General features: G+C 36.1%; 1 protein-coding gene across 1 annotated transcript in view; it reads right to left on the bottom strand.

The window, feature by feature from the left end:
* tok (tolloid-like protein 1 tolkin) overlaps positions 1–19,367 on the bottom strand; it is an 85,519-nt gene that overhangs the window by 6,034 nt on the left and 60,118 nt on the right. Inside the window, exons 13-16 of the mRNA XM_090395580.1 lie at positions 18,888–19,074; positions 11,196–11,321; positions 7,046–7,173; positions 2,655–2,868 (exon numbers count right to left, since the gene is read on the bottom strand). Of these exons, the coding sequence (XP_090251706.1) occupies positions 2,655–2,868; positions 7,046–7,173; positions 11,196–11,321; positions 18,888–19,074 (655 nt within the window). The remainder of the gene's footprint in view (positions 1–2,654; positions 2,869–7,045; positions 7,174–11,195; positions 11,322–18,887; positions 19,075–19,367) is intronic.

Genomic DNA, 19,367 nt, shown 5'->3' with positions numbered 1-19,367 from the left:
CAGTTCTGTACAGGCGTGGGATTTTGTTCTCCCCGTCCTTGCTTAGCACCTTCCTGTCCATCGGAAATTTGTCAAAGAGTTCGTGAAGTACCATACTGTGTTTATTCTTAAAACTAACAGGGACTCTCCGTCATCAAGAGCTGGAGGCCAATCTCATTAACCAACACGGATTACAATATCCTCCACTGCAGACAACACTCAAGATAGGGATAATATGTCATCAGGAACACAAGTGTATGGCAGTCAACTGAGAAACACAATTTAAATTGCTGTTGTGAGTGAAAGAGAGAAATACTCCATTCGGTCGATATTAAACAAATCCACATCTTAGGGCAAATTGAGATTACACTCACGTCATATCCCATTGAAGTACAGAAGAAGTAAAATAAGGTTTTTACTCTCACCCCCCCCCGGAATATAACCAGGGTACTAATTGTGATGTTTCCCATACCCCAATTCCAAGTACCCTCTTCCATATGGGCTTCCGAAGTAAGCAACCAATTAATGCAACCATGCTTATGTCTAATCATCGATGACTACGTCAACACTGCATCTGAGTGAGAGAGAGAGAGATGTCACTGGATTATTGTGGACAAGAAATTTGCCTTTTCGGACGAATCTTGTTTCCAGCTATGCTGGGTGAAGGATTAAGAGAAAAAGATGAAAGAGAAATCACCGGATATCATGGGTCAGAAAACAGGCACGAGGAAGCAGTACTATGGTATAGGGAATGTTTTTCTTTGAATCTCTTGGAACCATGATACCAGAGACCATACTATGAATGCTACAAAGCCAATTCATTTTGTGGCTGATCAGGTAAATCCCTTCCTGCTGACTGCATTTCCAGATGGCACAAATGTGTTCTAGCAAAGATAACGTGCCGTGCCTGTTGCTGGTGGATTTCGCCGTACACGACAGCGACGCACAGGTGTTTATTATGGCCACTGAATTCGAATCCTACAGAACATATCTGGTTTTACGTGGATCGAGACAGCCTGCGTTTGAATTTTCAGCCTAGAACGCTAGCAGATTTATGGGAAGCAATCTTATGGACGTGGTACAGCACACACACACCTGGACAACATTCAAAGGTCTTAATAGGGTCCATGCCAAACAACGTAGTAGCATTTTTGGCAGCAAGGGGGGGGGGGTCCACGAACTATTAGGACGGTAGTCAAAATATTTTAACTGGATTGTATGTGTGTGTGCGCGCGCACGTTCTCACTATACTATCCGGTCTACCGCAATGTCTTTCCTGTCAAAGGGCATCGTCGAAACTGAGCTTGTAGGCAAACAAGAATGGAATGTTGATGTACTTCAAAAATACGAGGTGAGGAATGTAACAGCGCATCAGTGCTAATCAGAGGTACTGCATTTTGTCTTTTAGAGGGACCGGATCATCCAAACCAAGTCCGCTCACTCTCAGTATTAAAATGTACCCTCCGTAAGTTTCCAACTTTTCGTGGTTGGGGGATTCGCATAAAAGTCTGTAGCCAGAAAGAATCTACATCGAACTGGATATGTGACGGTGGGTAACTGAAAGGAATAAAATCCATTTCCCATTGATGGTAAAAATATGTTAGAAGTAATTAATTATATCTGACAGTAGTGTACTTTAACAGGCTTTAGACTGTTTTTTGTAATATCATCTCCTTACTGAACAATTTAAGGATCCAACACTTCGTCAACGCACTATTGGGTTACGCCATTTATATTTGGCTTGAATTAGTAACGTATTATATTTATTGAATCACAAGATCATTCTTCTCTTTGTGTACTCAGACATTTTCTATCTAATACGCATGATGCTACAGGAATAAAATGGCTGAAAGGATCAGTAGCGCTCAGGATTTAATCTTGTGTGTGTGTGGGGGGGGGGGGGTGAGTTGAGTAGACGATTTGAGAATACACACTACCCATCGCATACGACCGATGACTGAGCATCTGCAATGATCGCTGATTCAGAGTACACAAAGAGAAGAATTGTCTTGTGATTCAATAAATATAATACGGAATTTAAGCCAAATATAATGTTCCATGTTCCATGTCACACTTTTAACACAGCAGCCTTAAATGTCACCTGTTCATCGAGGTTGGGGGAGGACTGTCATTCTTCTAAATACAATATAGAACAATACCAAGACAAAAAAAAGTGCAATCACTCTTCTTGTTAATTTCGAAATTTTCAGATTATAAAATTATTTTAAAATCTCATTCAATTATTTTGAATAAAATCTTATTCAAAATTGCTGAATACAGGCATAATTCAACAACTGATTTATCTTAAGATATTTAAATATCTTAAGATAAATGACATTAATCGGAATTAAGTAGTAAAAAAGAGAAATAAATTAATTTTAATTTGTAAAATTAAATTTAAAAGCAAGTCTGGTGTATTTATGAATTTTTTAATCTACAATAACGAAGGAGACCCACTGGTATTTATTTTTCCGGCAATGAGATTGGATGCGATCACAACCAGTGTGTATGACTGTGCATTCAACGGAAAAAATACTAAAAATGTTTTTAAGAGATGAATCCATTTCCCAATAAATTTAAATTTGGGGGGGGGGGATTGATTTCTTGTTCCTTATCTACACTACTGAATACATTGTATGTAGCTTATATTTGTAGGTTAACGGTACCGTGCTTACCCGTGGTGTGGCTAGCCTTAAATCCTTTCCGCTGTACTGAAGGATCCGACTTGAAAACCATGTACATGCGATTACTGGAAGCGAGAATTGGATGAGGAACTTTGCTTCCGCAGAAACGGCCCAGCGTAGACGAGTCAGTGCTGTCGCCATCAAAAATCGCGATGTGATCGTAAGCGCATTCTTGGTGGGGCTCCAATTCGAATTCATTGAAGACCTGAAATGAATCAGAACAATAAATTTAATTTTTTTTTTTTTTTTACTAAAACATATTTTGAAAATGCTAATCGGTACATTACTTCACACACACACACAGGGGGGGGGGGGGGAATCATCAAATAAAATTTTAAATTTGTGTTTCCTGAATGATTTCAACCTCAGTGAGTTGTATGTGAAGCTCAGTTGCAAAAATGTAAACCTGAAAAGTTACGGAAATGCATGCTTGAAATTTGCGTTATGTTTCAGAAATTTTCGAAGTAAATATTTTGATTTTGTGTAATTTCAAGATTCCTTTGTATGATAAGCAGACAAACAAAAAAGCTAACCAATCGAAAGAAAGGGTAATTGAAGTGAGTCAAAATGCATAATTAGATTCCTTTGGTGCTGACAGTTACAGAATTCAACTTCATTGCACTGTTCTCAGGTAACGAAACCAAAACAGCACTTAGTAAATACAATAATATTTGTAAATATCCAATTACAATAGTTTTAGTTTCTTATTTTACTTCCTAATTCATCCACATGAGGCAGGGATTAATGAGTATTCCTGTAATGTCGTTTTAATTATGTGCGGCATTTATTTCATAGCATCCAAACAGCAGATTCTTAATTCATCCCTGAGGATAAGAGTAGGATACAAGCGGTTGAAAACAGGGAGAGTTGTTCCGACCCATTTACACTACTGAGAGAAATATATAGTGAAGTTACGACTACAAATAAGAGCATTTCAAAAGCTGTGGGATTTACCTGCTTTCTTTTTAAAGCTACAGTTGAAACGACTCCAAAAACTGTTGCAAAAAGTAATCCAGTTCTGTTTGTCACATGAAGAGACTACAAAACACGTTTCATAAAAATAAAACAAAATGACGCTTGCTAAACTCAATGATTGGTTGTTATCATGACTGAGATTTTCGCAAAATCAGGCATAATAGGTGAAGGGAGAGTCTGCGTAGCCCAATTGGTATCGACGCGCCCTTGGGTTGAAAATAGTCGAGTTTGAAATCCATCTACGACGTGAACTTTTATCAGTGGCGAGTTAGCCGATCTCATGCGGAGGTGAAGGATTTCTCTCATCGGTTTTTTTCGTCTCAGAACAGGCAAGCTGCTCTTGAACACACAGTTCTTATGAGCTTTGACGTTCTCATTTTAGCAGTTGGGAGGAGGGGTTAGGAATGAATTACCTTGCCTGCTGAAGTATGCTGCATCAAGTAGAAGCACACAACGAAAAATTAGTATTTAGAGGAAATGGTTTTTCAAGCAAATATTTGATAACGGGAAACTATAAAATACTGTTTAAGCAGCATAAACCTAAGAACTCTGAAGCATCACGAGGATCAATGCAATTCTATTTGCAAACGAATTTTCCAGAAATTTATCCAGATAATTTTGGAATGCCGTTTTACCTGAAATAACTAATCCAACGAACCGTTTTCATCAAGATAAAAAATCAGGAATATTCCATAGTAATGGAAAGTTCCCATTTAGTGCACTTCATAATACGCATGTTAAGTCAAATTATTCTCGTCATATTGCAGTTTTCTCTTCTTCGATATGGAATTTTATTAAATACATACATGGAATCTATGTTAAGTAAACGAATCAGTTCTGAAAACTTATATCCTAGGATTGTGTGCGCAAGCTTCACCAGCATAAAAGCAGCAAGACCAAGATTTGCATTTTATGATCAAATGGCCACCTACAGGCAACGTCTGAACAAACTCCGATGTTTTAATAGTTGCCTTTCACCATAAAAACAAACCTTTTGCTCTTCGAAAATTTCTCGTTCCTTCAGCATTTTCAGAGGCCAGAAGATATACAAATTGAGTGTGCATTCAAGGCAAATATTAATATCCTTATTAATGTAAATATTAGATTAAAATCGAATGCGTAATACCATAGATACATTTTACATCCTATCATGTGGACAATTCCCATAAAAATACAAATATTATAGTTATTTCACCACTTAATAGCGATAAACTAAGTTATAACATGCTTTTTGACCTGCATAACTAATTCCATCTTCTCAGTCTTAAAACAATCATGGATTTCCGGTGTCGTGACAATTGTATTTCCAGTCGCTTTACTGGATATTAAATGACCTCTGAATAGACTTGAATACATTTTTCGCCTTAAGAAAAAAAAAACATGCCATCCCAGAGTGTTTTAATCTTACGACGTTTGTTCATTAAGCAGAAGATTTGTAGTTTCTGCAGTGGCTCATGCACAACAATTACTGTTAAACATTGAAATGGGAATAGTTCTGTTTATTCATCTAACCAGAGCTTATAGTAACAGGAAGCCTTGAAACTTGGATTTTTTTTTCCTGATCAACATGTTGATCAATAATTTCACACGGAATGGAGATGTCAGAAAGTGCAATTTGTTACGACTGCAATTAGCAGGCGAATATTAATAGTATCCAGGCGTCATACAATTAATACGCTACTTCTGCTTGCCGATTTAATTAGTTAATATCGGAGGGAGGGATAGGAAATTTTATTTTGCATTATTCATTAATATGCATTATATTTACTACATTCCTAGTAAATATCACTAGTGGTCCTTCCGTGGCTTTTATCACTTAATATTGTTTAAGCGAATAATAATTTAAAACTGCTAGTGATATGCGAGTAAAAATCACTAACAAAGCTTTAAAATAATTATAAGGACTTAAGGAGCTTGTGGAATACATATGATTTGATTAAATTTAGGATTAAATAAATTAAAAAAATCTGGAAAGAGTAGTAAGCAGTAATGAAAAGTTGTATTCACATATGGAGTTGCGGCATGTTATATCATAATTATTTTTGCATTGCGCTTGATGTGTTTTGTTTGTGACTCTGCTTAAAATGGCATCTGTTTGCTCTTAATTCCGTATTCAAATTTTCGGTCTCAGTTATTAAACTTTTTAGTTTTCTTGGAAAAAAGCAGAAATAATTTCAATTTTGCGAATTGTAAATTACGTTTCTACTTGAATGTTTCAAACAACACACTCCTGACGTAAATTGAAGATACCTTTAACACTTTCCATCTAAAACAGATCAGTTTTGCTTACATTTTTTAAATAAATTAAAAATGTCTAATTATATTAACCTAAATATCTCCCATTTAATGGGTAGATGGCCATTCGTTTCAAAACACTGCAAAAATTTTGGCGACTTTCTCTGAAAGTATATATGACAGGAAAAAAAAAGATTAGCACGTACAGTAGATTAAACATAAGAAAATAAGAATTGTGTGACTTTGAGAGAGAGAGAGAGAGAGAGAAAGAAACGAGTACTTGTGAAATTTTAAAACTGAATTTCTCTTTAAGTGCTCCAGTGACACAGTTGACAGCGACGACACCCTTTGATTGAAAATGGCTTGAAATGTTCCCCGTATCCTGAATCACAAGAAAGGAACATTTACAAAGGATTTTGAAAGCGAGTTACCTTATCTCATAAGTTGTTTCTTCTAAAAACTCTTTCTTGTTTCTGTAATAAGACACATGCTCTAACAAAGTAGCTGGATTAATAGCCGTATTAAAGCCAAGCTAGGTGACCGTGTATAATATGTCATATCGTCTGGGATGGCTTTTATCTTTTAGTGAGTGCAATATATGAGGTCGCTATCATTCACTATTAATGTGTGTGGGTGTGTACTATTGTATATAAACATATCCAGTCCCAACATAGAATAAGCCATATGACTGAGTAACCTGCAGTGATTCAATCACATGTTAAAGTTTGGTCCATTTTTATAAGCGTTAATACACACAATTCAGGTCATATCGCTTTATGGAATGAACATTAAAAAAAATAAAAGTTCAGTTGTGTGTGCGTGCAATTGTAAGGCAACAGCATACGTCGGCCAGGAGTGAGAAGGATGTACACGGTGCTCAGTGAAATACAATGATATACATGGTGCTGTATTTCATCAAATTTCATCATTTACTATATTTTGTTACCTGTTGAAACTTAATTTCAAATAACATAGAAACAGTTAACTAGATCTTTCCACCATTTAAGGGGATTAGGGTATCGAAATGAGTATCCCACATGACAATCGATTTCACACACATCGCTTTAAGAAAATCCTACATATGCCAGTAACATGTTAAAACTTTTTCAGCATAGAACCAGCTTTGGTTCAACAGAATACATTCATATCAGATTAAATAAATGAATGCTAACCAGTTTAATCCTATGTCCTGGGGTCGTGATGAACAGCCAAGCACAGTCTTTCTTGCTTGGATAATAGTCGGGATAATTGGGGCTGGAAACTTCTCCCTGAGGAAGAGTTATGTGATGCATACAGCTTCCTACAAAAGAAAACAATTTAGATTTATTAAAAAGATGCCAAATGATTACATTATTGTTTAATCCAAATGTAAGCAAACAAAGTTTGCGTGTAAAGTATATTCACGACTAAGCTACTTGTACTTGACTTCTGCGTTACTTCAGCCTTGGTATCTCTCTTCTGGGTCTGGCTCCCAATGAGACCTTAATAAAGATCGAAATTGATCTGGGCAGTGGCATTATAAACATCCGAAATGATGTGCGCTTTGCATTATGGGTTACTAAGGCAATTAATGTGAAATCATTGGCCTCTATATACAAGTCTATATATATATATATATATACATACATACACAAATTTACACTTGGATAAAGGATTAAACAAGAACATAATATCATCGCAAGTTTAATTTAATTATTAACCAAGTGGAAAAAAATTCAACAATTGATAAATCGAAGACTTATGAGGTATCGATGCTATATTTCATATAAATATCGCACTGATGATTAGCACGAGTGTAGTTATTTATATAAGAAAGTAATTGTATAACTACATTTTACAATTCATTCATAAGCTCACTTGAGGTACTAACGTACTCAACATTAAATCTAAATTCAACTCGGTTCAATGCACAGATTTATTTCCTTAGCCACACACACACACATCTTAAATCCTAACAAACCATGCGATCTACTAATCGATGTGTAATCGGTTGTGTAAAGGGAATAGGGCTGCAAGCGTTTGTGCTAATAACAGCACAAGTTTTGATTTTTATAGCATCGTTTAAAAACATATGTTGGTAGTAATGATAACATATATTCAACGCAAATTACACATCTTTATAAATTAAAAGTGCGAGGTGTAAAGTTATAAACCTTTACATCTTGAGATTATGTTTGTATTAACTGGGTTTACTTGAGAACACATGCAGAGAATTAAAAATTCTGTGTTAATATGCATTAAGGTAAAAGGTTGTAAACGTGGATCCTGCTCTTTGAATGTAATTTATTTATACACGCTTTCAGCATTAAATACTGTATTTGCCTAATATTCACACAAGGATTAAACAAAAAAAAAGAGTATGCTTACAGAATCAGAAGAGAATATGCACTCTGCATTATGTTGTCACTTGTAACAAATCAGCACTCACATACTCCCCCGCCCGCCCCATCCCCTGACATACAATCTTTCTCAAGTCGTTTTTTTTTTTTTTATTTCAAGGAATGCAAAACTTCCCACTGGATAATGAGCAACTCAGCTTTTACGACATTCTTGGGTGACATAGTTCGAATGAAAAACACGCCTTTTCTTTCTGCCAAATAAAGCTTCGATTAACCTGCAAAAAAAAGTTGAAAGCTTTTTCAGAACTTTAAAATCCATCACTCCCTTAGGAGCGATAAAACATCCGGCGAACACCAGAAGGAGAGATGCATGTAAATAAGAAAACCTATTTTTACACAGATGTAACCAAGTCTATGGGGAAAGGTCTACTGTTATCATTCTTTCTTTTTTTCAAAATGGATGTTAAAAGTTTCATTTTTTTCTGTTTCTAGTAATCGCATGCTATTTTTGCCAAAACCGATTATTATTATTTCTTCATAATCGTGCGCTGAAGACAGAGGGTTAATTAGAAGAACGGACGGAAAACGTACAACACAGGCTAAGCAGTAAGAAGTCACAATTTAACATCCCCTTTTTTCGATTCAGTTTTTATCTTAGGAGTGTGACATTTAAGGATGACCTCCGTGCAGCTTTCTGAGATTCCTCGGGGGCATTTCCATATACTTGTTTCCTTACATGTGAAAAAGGAGATGCATTAATTCGCATGCCAATTTAACGTACTGATAGTAATTGAGAGAGAGTAGTTACATATGCCTCATTTTTCTCTTACTACTACTGCTACGCCTCCTCCACCCTCAGACTTGCAGTTATGATCAATGGTGGTGCCGACATCTCATATACCCAAACGGTTGGAAGTCTTCCATAACTTTACATAAGAATTTTCCTAAAATTATGAAACATAAAGTTACGGAAGACCTCCAATAAATTTCAAATAATTCATTGAATTTAATGAATTATTTAAAATTTATTCAATTTACTGCTGATGAAAATATAAATGAGCAATTCAATACAGTATTCATAATATTAAACGTTTGAAACATAAAAATAAATAAATCCTCCAATGTCTAATTAACTTTTTGGAAATCGGTGGCAACTGGTTTACTCCCTCAGTCGTAAAGGCTAAAAGATAGTCCATGGCTATCCATAAGTTCTGAAGCATCCATCTCGGAGTTGTAATACCTAACAAATATCGGAAATAAGGCAAGTAAGACTAGCTAGCTCACTCTAAACTGAAAATCCCCGGTAAAGGTCTTTTGCGTCCTAGATGGGGTTCGAACCAAGGTCTTTCCAACTGATGGGCATGTTGATACCGACCGAGCTAGGGAGGATCTCTAAGTATAAAAATAAAATAAAATAATTATTTTCAAGTTGCTTGAGAATATGAAGCCTTGAAATCCTTCGACGGCTTATTTAGTTTATTATTAACCAAACTAAAGATAATCAAATGATTGCAATTCTGACTGAAGCAAATAAATAAATAAAGAAAATAACTTCTGAACACGACTTGCTTTGATAATGAACAAGAGAAAGATTAACCATTTGAAAAATGCCTTTTAAGAAAGAAATGTAGCGTAATAAACATAAAACTAAAATAACTCGGGTGGAAATTGGCTCAGGTGGTGCGAGAACTTCGTTTGTTCTTGAACAAACGAAGTTCTCGCACCACCTTCGCACCACACATTCTTGAATTGACTGCGTTTAAATCAAAAGAAATTTCACCAAGTTTTACTCAATTAACTATATCATTCACGTGGTAGTTATGTTGGTTAACAGTTAGCACATACAATACTAATATGTTTTACAACCCTCCCCGGTCTGAGCTCTGAAACTAGTATTGCACTTTCTATATAGAACGGTAGTATCGAGTTATGATCTTTCCATTTTCCTGTTGGTAATCCTCAACTTGCTGGCAAGTTTTAGTCGAAACCCACGTTTCACTTCCATATTTCAGGACTGGAAGTATACAAACTATCGAATATTTTTCTCTTAAGGTAGATTGGAACGTTTCCCTTAAGTGCTTCACGGATAAAGGCTATTCAATCAAGTTGAATTCTACGTATAATTTCTTTTTCTCCACAGTCACCCTCTACTGTGATCTTCCGTCTTCGGTAAACATAGGCAGTAACCACAGTAATCACAGTAACCAATTTCCTGGTGTTTCTTTTGTATTGGCTCTTTAGTTATGTATTTATTATACGTTATTTTTAATCACGATGATATATAATTATTTTAACATTATTTTCATAACCTGAATGAGTTATTTCTCTCAGATTACACATAAAATTCGTCCATATAATTTCCGAACCTCATGTAATCCATGTCCTGATTAAGTGAGTAAAAAACGAGCACGACTACATTTGCTTGATCCAAGAGTGCAGTAATCTGCATCAGATCATATTTCTAAAAATCGCACGCTTTTAAAGAAATTAATAAATGAATAGCATTCATGTCGCAAGTTGAAAAAAAAAACATTTTTTTTTTTTTTACAAAGTCGACCTCAACCTTTAAAATTCTAATTTAAAACAACTGTTGTTTATATTTATGTTTGGTGTTTTAATACTCTGTACTTGTTTTTGTAACAATGGTAATTACCGTAATTCATTAGAAATGAAATAGCTGACGGTTCAGTTCAGCGTGTGTGTTAAATAATTATTTAAATGCTATAAATTTATCCAGGAAAAAAAACTTTCAAATGATCCCATTTGTTCAAAATATTACATCTCAAATGAAATGTCATAAGGACTTTGTACAACGGTATTATATATTATTTAGTTTTATAGTAGGTGTCCTCCCGTGATGAGTCTTCGGACTCCTTGGAGGTGTCACAAATAATAATAATCTTCTTTATTCTGTATTTTCCTTATTTTAAAGTTGATTAATTTCATTTTGCATAAAAGTTAAAAATACACCTGAAGGGCTTACCTTCTTTACAGTCATGTCTGTTGTCGTGGAGAATGAATCCATTGTGGCACGCGCAGATATAACTTCCAATTGTGTTTTTGCAGATGTGTTGACATCCTCCGTTGTTCGTGGCACATTCATCTTTGTCTATAAGATTTTAAAAAACAGAAAAAATGAACTTTATGTTTTGAAATAAGTACGCGAAATGTTAATATCATACTAAAGCTATTATTGTAGCAATAAAATAAAGTACCAATATTTATCGGAGCTAAAATTAATTATCCTATCCCTCTCGTCCGTCCTAGGACGGGGTTGGGCCCCCTCCTAATGAGGGGTTACTGGCGTATTAATGCAGCTGGTTCGCCACTCCTCTGCTGCATCCCCTAAAGGCAATATTCACGACTGTAATCCGTGTGTGTTCACGGGGATGGTTTGCCTGCTTGCGGGATGAAAAACCCCAGATAAACTGTGGAGAAAAACCCCGCTGTCCACGTCCAAGACTGGCTAACTTGGCTATGGCTGAGGAAGATCCTTGAGCTCCACACGTCGTCGACGTGAATCGAACCTAGGACACTCCTTCCCCAGACATATGGTTGCGAAGCGTATAGCCACTAGGTTAAACGCGCGGACTTAATTACTATAAACATAATCCGTGATGATTCCCCTGACTCCACGAAAACTCCGTTATAATAATTGGAATATCAAACTTCAGCAAAATTTCTTTTATATTCAACCTACAAATCTTCGATAAAACAAATGTTGTTATTACCCTCATTTAGAATCCAGTTACATATTTATCTTAACATATCAAAATAAAGCAGTGTGTGTGTGTGTGTGTGTGTGTGTGTGTGTGTGTGTGTGTGTGTGTGTGTGTGTGTGTGTATTATTATAAGTAACAAATTACGAGAACTTTTATTTATTTTCTAACTTGTGGAGTAACATCGGAGGAAGTTTAAATTTGAAAGAAGGGGGGGGGGATTATCGGAATCCAGAAGCTTAGCGCCTCTTCGTTAATACATGTTACAAGCTACTTAGGCACGACTGAGGTGGAAAGTGTTGTTCGCGAAGGGAAGACGATGCGCCGTAGTCCTGCAAAGCCAAATACAGGATGTGGTTGAATACGCTTAGGCCAGAATCTCTGTTGAACGTTTTCAGTACCTCATGTAATCCATATTCTGATGACGTCAAGCTGTTCAAGCTCAAATGATTGATTATTAGGTAGATGTACTGAGCACTCAGTGTGTAAATATATATACGAGCGGTTAGCATATCTGCTCTCCAACCAACAAATAGATTACGGGTTCAAATCTCTCCTTGGGCGATGAATGTCATCGCCCACTGCGAGACCACCGTCCCGCTTATTGAAGGTCTGATGGGTTGCAAAAGTTTAATGTTTGGTCTCCAGAGAAGGGCTTCGGAAGAATGTAAAAAATAAATAAACAAAAATACCAAATATATACAAAATCAATAACAAACAAGAACAAGCCTTAACTCACCCATAGGTACCACAGGTTTGTGACATTTCATGGATGAGAGTTGAATTACAAAAGTACAACCTTACATAAAGCAGTATGACAAGTACACTGCTAAGTGAGCGACTGAAATTGGCACTCACTTAGCAGAAAATGGCGGCTGCAGACTGGAGCATCTGCAATATCCGAATAAGGTACTTGCAGCATATAAGGTCCAATTTTTGTGACTCACTGTTAATAATTTGACATTAATGACAGACTCTTGTCGCTAATGTCAAAGATATTGGTACAGATATATGGGGAAGTTAGTTTCCAAAAACAGTGAGAGTTTAGCTAGTTATTCACATGCGACGTCATTTTGATGCCTTATGGTGACCGCCGTACCTTATTGAGTTTTGGGAGTGAGGACTGCTAGAACGAGTGGTAGGGCCGGAAATGCCTTTTCCTCGGGATTCGAACCTGCTACTTGGCTGGAGAGCGGATACGCGACCACATGCCAGTGATACTTAGGAAATAATGTTCTTTTAGTGTTTTTATACCAAACAATAGCGACTTTAAACTTTTTCCCTAAACATGAAGCCTTATTTAATGGGAAATTTGACACATGAGTCAAATAAGACCCACCAAAGGAAGTTTGATAGTTTAGATTAGTATGTTTTATTAACTTAATATTCGATACCAGCAATGAAACTTACATCAATACAGCTTAAGCTAATTTTTTTCCCTACCGTAAAACTGACGTGCATATTTCTTAACAAATGAGAATTACAAAATGCCTTTGAGACTATATATATATATATATATATATATATATATATTTTTTTTTTTTAAAGAATTGAATGACTAGAACCGATATTTAAGTATAAAGGTTTTAATATTAAAACACGACTAGTTTCGGCTTGTAACAGCCTTCATCAGGTGACATTATAAAAGAAAGAAAAAAGAAAAAACACTAAAACACTGAAGCTTAAATAAACTATGAACAACATAGAGAGTCTCTATACATAACTGACATTAAAACGTTGTGGTTGTTTTTAAAGCTCTTCTTTCGTTTGTTGTATTGTTGGGAAAGTACGTGCTAGTAGCATCTCGTGAACACCAGCACATGATTACAGCTGAATGACTATATATATATAACCAGGCGAAGTAAATTAATTCTACTATCCTTGCATTTTTCTAAATAAAAAGAAATTAATGAACTCGGTGTTGTTACATGATATGATAATTAAGTAACATATTTCGGGACACTTCCTTGTTGTCCTCACATAAGGACGTTAATCAAGTTACACAAGGCTTATGCTTCAGTGACTTGCCGTGAATAATAAATGTTTGTTTCAGTTTTATTTTTCTTATACAAACACCCAAGACAATTTAAAATAATAATAATAATATTAGAGATTCCAAAATGATTCAAAAAGTCTACCCTAAACAGAAATGCTATTGATGAATACATAAGATTCATCTAATCGAGTAAAATAAACTCTTCCTAATATAGTAGGCATAATTACAAACTTCTGATTTCTGTATATTTTTGATATGTCACTCGGAATTACTTAAATCCGTCCAGCCGTGTAACTCTTTCGAGTTAAAGCGAAACATTACGCATGATTCGTTCAAAAGCAATATCTGTTTAAGTCCAAATTAAATACTGCTCATAAGAAAATCAGACACTTGAAGTACAAACTGGCAGATATATGAAGAACATTTCATTGCATTTACATTTCAGTATAAAAAAATGAAAGGGGGCTGTCAGGTTCATTTTGGACGGAGCGAATAGAAAGTTTGGCAATAATCTAGTTCTTGCTTTAGATATGCGAACACTGGGCGTTTGGCAGCCACGCTGTATCTGTCAAGAGATATGCGAAGTCCTACGAGAGAGAAGAGAAACTGTATAAAGGTAATTTCGTTGTCTACCTGGCTGTCAGAGTCTCAGGAATGCTCACGAGAGACTGACAGAACCGACGCTCGATATTAAATCACTGTGTCACGTGTTAATGACGGAAAGTAATATTTGGACATCCCCAAATAAGATTTTCAGTGGCGAACAGGCAGTATAATTTTGAAAGTAAAACTACACGATTACTCAAGTTATAAGAATCTAGTCGAAGATGCGTATCGTAGCGAGTGTGGAAACGATAAAGATGAAACCTTATATTATTATCCGCACCTTATCATTGGAATGTCGGAACAGGTCTGACGATGACTGGATTTTTAAAGTAACGAGTAATCGATCCCATTTCACTTGTTTTCATATCTTACATCCGTGTTTTCTGTTCATATTTGTTTTAATAATATAACTTATAATATTAATAAAATTTACGAATCTGTTTTCATATTTTGAGGCTTAGTTTCATTTCTCTTTTCTATGCTGTTGCAATATTCAGAAGTGTAGTACGAAATAATTGCCCTTTATTTCTGAATCTCCCATCCACCCTTCTTCCAAAGCATGGTGAATGAGAAATCTTATTCCAAATTTCAAGTCTTTTCTTATTCCACAAGGGTCTTGTATACCCCTGAGAGGCCCATGCCAAAGTTAAACAGAAGCATGGGTTTACGGTGGCAGAAACCATTCCAACTTCGTATAAGACGGACGTTAAGTCATCTTCAATTGAAAAACCCTCATAAAAGATTTTTTGCACTCGGACGAAATTCGAAACTTGGTGTATCCAATCTCATTATTGGCTGAGCTTTCGTTCCACAAAACGCATAAACCAGCTGGGGAACAAAGCAATTTAACGCAATACTCTGGTCTTTAGTACGTGCAGCTATTTCCACCACCCTTACTGCAAGTAGTATTTAACATGACTTTAAGATCCTGTCAAATGATGAACAGTTCCTTTCAGTATAAACTGTGCATTTATGAAACACGAGATTCAATGCCAGAGAATACCAAATCTTTTTTTTTTCTTCTAGCACGTACCCCCGGGGGTACGTGCTGGGTTTCAGGGGTACACGAAAAATAATCAATAATGACGGAAAAACAAAATTTCCACTATTTTACATTAAGATAGGCACTGAACAAAAGTGTCAGTATTTAAAAATAGCTATGTTAAAAACAAGGGGTACAATTTATAGAAATGGGTTTAAAAGGGGTACAAAAGTGGAAAAAGGTTGGGAACCCCTGTTCTAGCCCAACATTTCTACCCCATCCTGTCATATTAATTTGCTGGTTTTGTCGCTCCAAATTTCGACAAGTCACCCTGACTTTTTCAGAAGTTTACTTTTCTGCATTCCAAATGACCTAGGACATACCATCCCCACTTTCCTTAGCGAGTTAATTTTCGGAACTTCAACTTGTTTCTCTTTTTCATTCATCAAGACGGAACAGACGAAAAAGGAATTCGCTATCAACTTATAGCATAAAATTGTTCACTTATTCACCAGAATATTAGATACTTTCTGACCATCCTAACACTTTGGTTTTTCCAATCTCCTCTTAGATCAAAACCTCTTCCAAGTTTTCTTTTCTAAGAAGTCTTTCACGATCATCATAATTTCTTCCCATCTTTTGTCCTTTGGTACTGCAACGATGCCAAGTGAGATGAACTCCGTGATATTTATTCTTCCATAGCACAGTCGAGTCCTTTTTCTATTTCCTTTGCATAAACATTGGACTATTAACGATCTGCTCTAATTACCGAAATAAGTTTTGCCAGAATGGGAAGTTATGACTTTCTTGAAGGTGTCTCTATTTCTTATTCGCACCGTATTCAAATCTTGTGGTATGCCAAATATTGAAAAATATTTGGCATACCACAAGTGACGTCAGACAAACTAATGCGTTAATCTCAGCATAACATTGAAGTTCGCAAGAACTGGAGAAAAAAAAGAATAAATTCAAAATCTTACTTTGAAAATCTGCCTCTTGCTCACAAATGGTAGTCGTGAAGTGTGCTCCTACAGCCAGATCAGAAGATACACTTTCTTATTAACACTAAGGAACTTCAGCATCTGAAACTGAAGGTCGGTCCACTAATTCATCTGCAGCGTTAGTTCTACGGCTCACTTCGCAACAGATCTAGTTCACAATATTAATATTTCCATATTTACATCCTTATTTTCTTAACTGCTGGTAACACAAATCCTCTGACAAGATCAGCTCTTCCTTTCTTTCTCTTCTTGGACAACTCTATCACTTTCTGTGGCAAAACCACATCCCATCCACATCCTTCTCAAAATGTTTTTCTTTTCCAGTGATGACAATATCCCTCAACTTGTACGCTTGCAGACTTGGTATGAATTGGAAATTAGTCTAACCTTACAGTAAACCAAAAATTCTTCATATTAACAACAAAGGACAATGCGGTTAATTAGCGTTCCCTTTCTTAGAGAGGATTTGTTTCTACCTTCTGCTTTTCACTTCTACAGGACTTCTAAGAATATCGTTTTTTACTAAATAACTATGGTTATTACTTAACTTATCTGTAAGTTTATAATCTGAAAGTTTTCAAGTGACAGGTGGCTCGCATCAAGAGTCAGCATTAAGTCCGTTCCTGTTTAATATTGTGACGAAAGGGGTGAGAGAAGACGCGCCTTGGACTATGTTGTATGCAGATGACATCGTGCTGTGTGCAGAATCAAGAGAAGAAGTGGCAGCTAAGTTGCAAAGTTGGAGGAAAGTACTGGAAGAGAGAGGTATGAGACTGAGCAGAAGTAAGACAGAGTATATGTGTTGCAAAGTGGATGGCAGCCAGGAGACAGATTTGGAGCTGGAAGGAAATGTCATCAGGAAGGTCAGTGACTTTAGATATTTTGGTTCAACAATGAAAGAGGTTGGTGAGGCTGAGAAGGAAGTGGGATGCAGGATACAAGCAGGATGGAGGAACTGGAGTACTATGCAATAAGAGGGTGCCGATCAATCTAAAAGGCAAAATCTACAGGATAGTAGTGAGACCAGCTATGATGTATGCTATGGAAACTGTGGCCCTGAAGAAAAATAACATCAGCAGGATGGAGGAGGTAGCGGAGATGAGAATGCTTAGGTGGTGTGCGGTGTGACCCGACAGGATCGTCTGAGAAATGACTATGTAAGGGGAATGGTGAAAGTTGCAAACTTAGGAGCAAAGATACAGGAGGCAAGGTTGAGATGGTTTGGTCATGTGATGAGGAGGGAGGAAGAGTATGTGGGAAGAAAGGTCATGCAGATGGATGTGCAGGGGAAGAGGAAGCCAAAGAAGAGATGGAGGAGATGGTGGAGGAGGACTCAAGTTGGATGTGGAAAAAGCTGCAGAAGAAGAATTTGTAGTTTATAATATTTTACTGGGGCAGTTCTGCTCATATTCACTCAAAGACTGCTTACAAATGCACTGAATTAATTTCTTCTTTCTCTTTCATTTCAGTTTCTCTGTGCTATAAAACAGCCTTCTCCAGATAGCATTTCCCAAGAACTACATAATCCAGATGCTCAAAATTAATTACCATCAACAGGTTTGTATTTCTTATTTTAATTTTTTTTAAATGATGTTCAGATGGATTTACTGATGCTGAAGACGTAATCAAATTAAGGGCTTTAGAATGAACACTTAACAAATGTAATACTGTCAGTCTCTCTCTGTCTATTGTGTGTTCAGCAGAAGAAGAAAAAACTACTTTCATTGGGAGAGGAGGGGGAACGTATTCTATTTCAGTTTTAAAGTTGACTCACTACAGTTCAGCTGAAGAGGACTAGAATGTATTCTTCGTATTCTTTCGCTGCCGTAAATCGAAAACAACCCAGCTGGCAAAATGGGTTGTTTTGAAGTATCCCAAACTAGGCAGGCCATAAATTAAATGACATTCTAAATTAAATAAGACATGCTTATCCACTCCGATAAGAATTCCTCTGTTCAAGTCTACCGAGGATTACAATTAATGATACTAGAAGACTTCAAAAACACAACTGACATCATTTATTAATCTGTATATGAAATCAAGTACCTGCGATAAATTTTAAGGGATATGCTTAGTATTAATTACAAAACTATTCTATTGACGTAAAGAATTAAAAGACAAGGTAGGCTAAAACTTTATATTCCGTGTGTATTTACTGTAATATTTATAATTACAGATAAAACTAAAATGAATTAAGAATACCAGTCCGGTAAATAAAATTTTAAAATGTGCACTGAAAATGCTCTGTGTCCCATTGAACTCATTTAAACCACGTTGTATTATATGTGATTTACAAGACGCATCGTTATTAATTACAAAGTGGAGGTTAACGCGGCTTCAACACAGACTTCATGAAATTCTCTCGGCTTACCTGTAAAAAATATGGCAGCAAATCCACTTTTCTGAACGGAGTTATCTGAACTAAATTCCACTCTCAGATTGTTTCCTTCTGAAGTGATAATGGGGGGCAAACGAGAACCACAAAATATTCCATGCTTTTTGATTTCTGTGTCGCCCATTTTACTCCTCACATCGACGCTGTCATATTCGCAATCTTGCTAAATTAGAAAGAGAAAAAACATCCAGTGAAGTCTGTCGATTTGTACATATGCGTAAAATACATTAATAGCGAGAAAAAGTGAATAACAAATAGAGATGTTCAAAATAATAAAAATAACGATCGCTATCGGCAAAGCATATTACTGTACAATTCTTGATTGGATCGGGTTTGTTTTTGTTCTTGCAACTTTTGCATATAAACTTCGCCACTCTGAAAACGAGATACATTTAATTTGATGTCGGTTCAGAGTTTAGACTAATTATCAATGGAAGTAATACAATTAAAAAGGCA

Source organism: Typopeltis vanoorti, chromosome 7 (genome assembly GCF_054136105.1).
Source record: "Typopeltis vanoorti isolate ZY-2024b chromosome 7, IOZ_Tvanoo_1.0, whole genome shotgun sequence".
Classification (NCBI taxonomy): Eukaryota; Metazoa; Arthropoda; class Arachnida; order Uropygi; family Thelyphonidae; genus Typopeltis; species Typopeltis vanoorti.
Note: the sequence above shows the minus strand (reverse complement) of the source record. Positions and strands in the feature narration are given on the sequence as shown.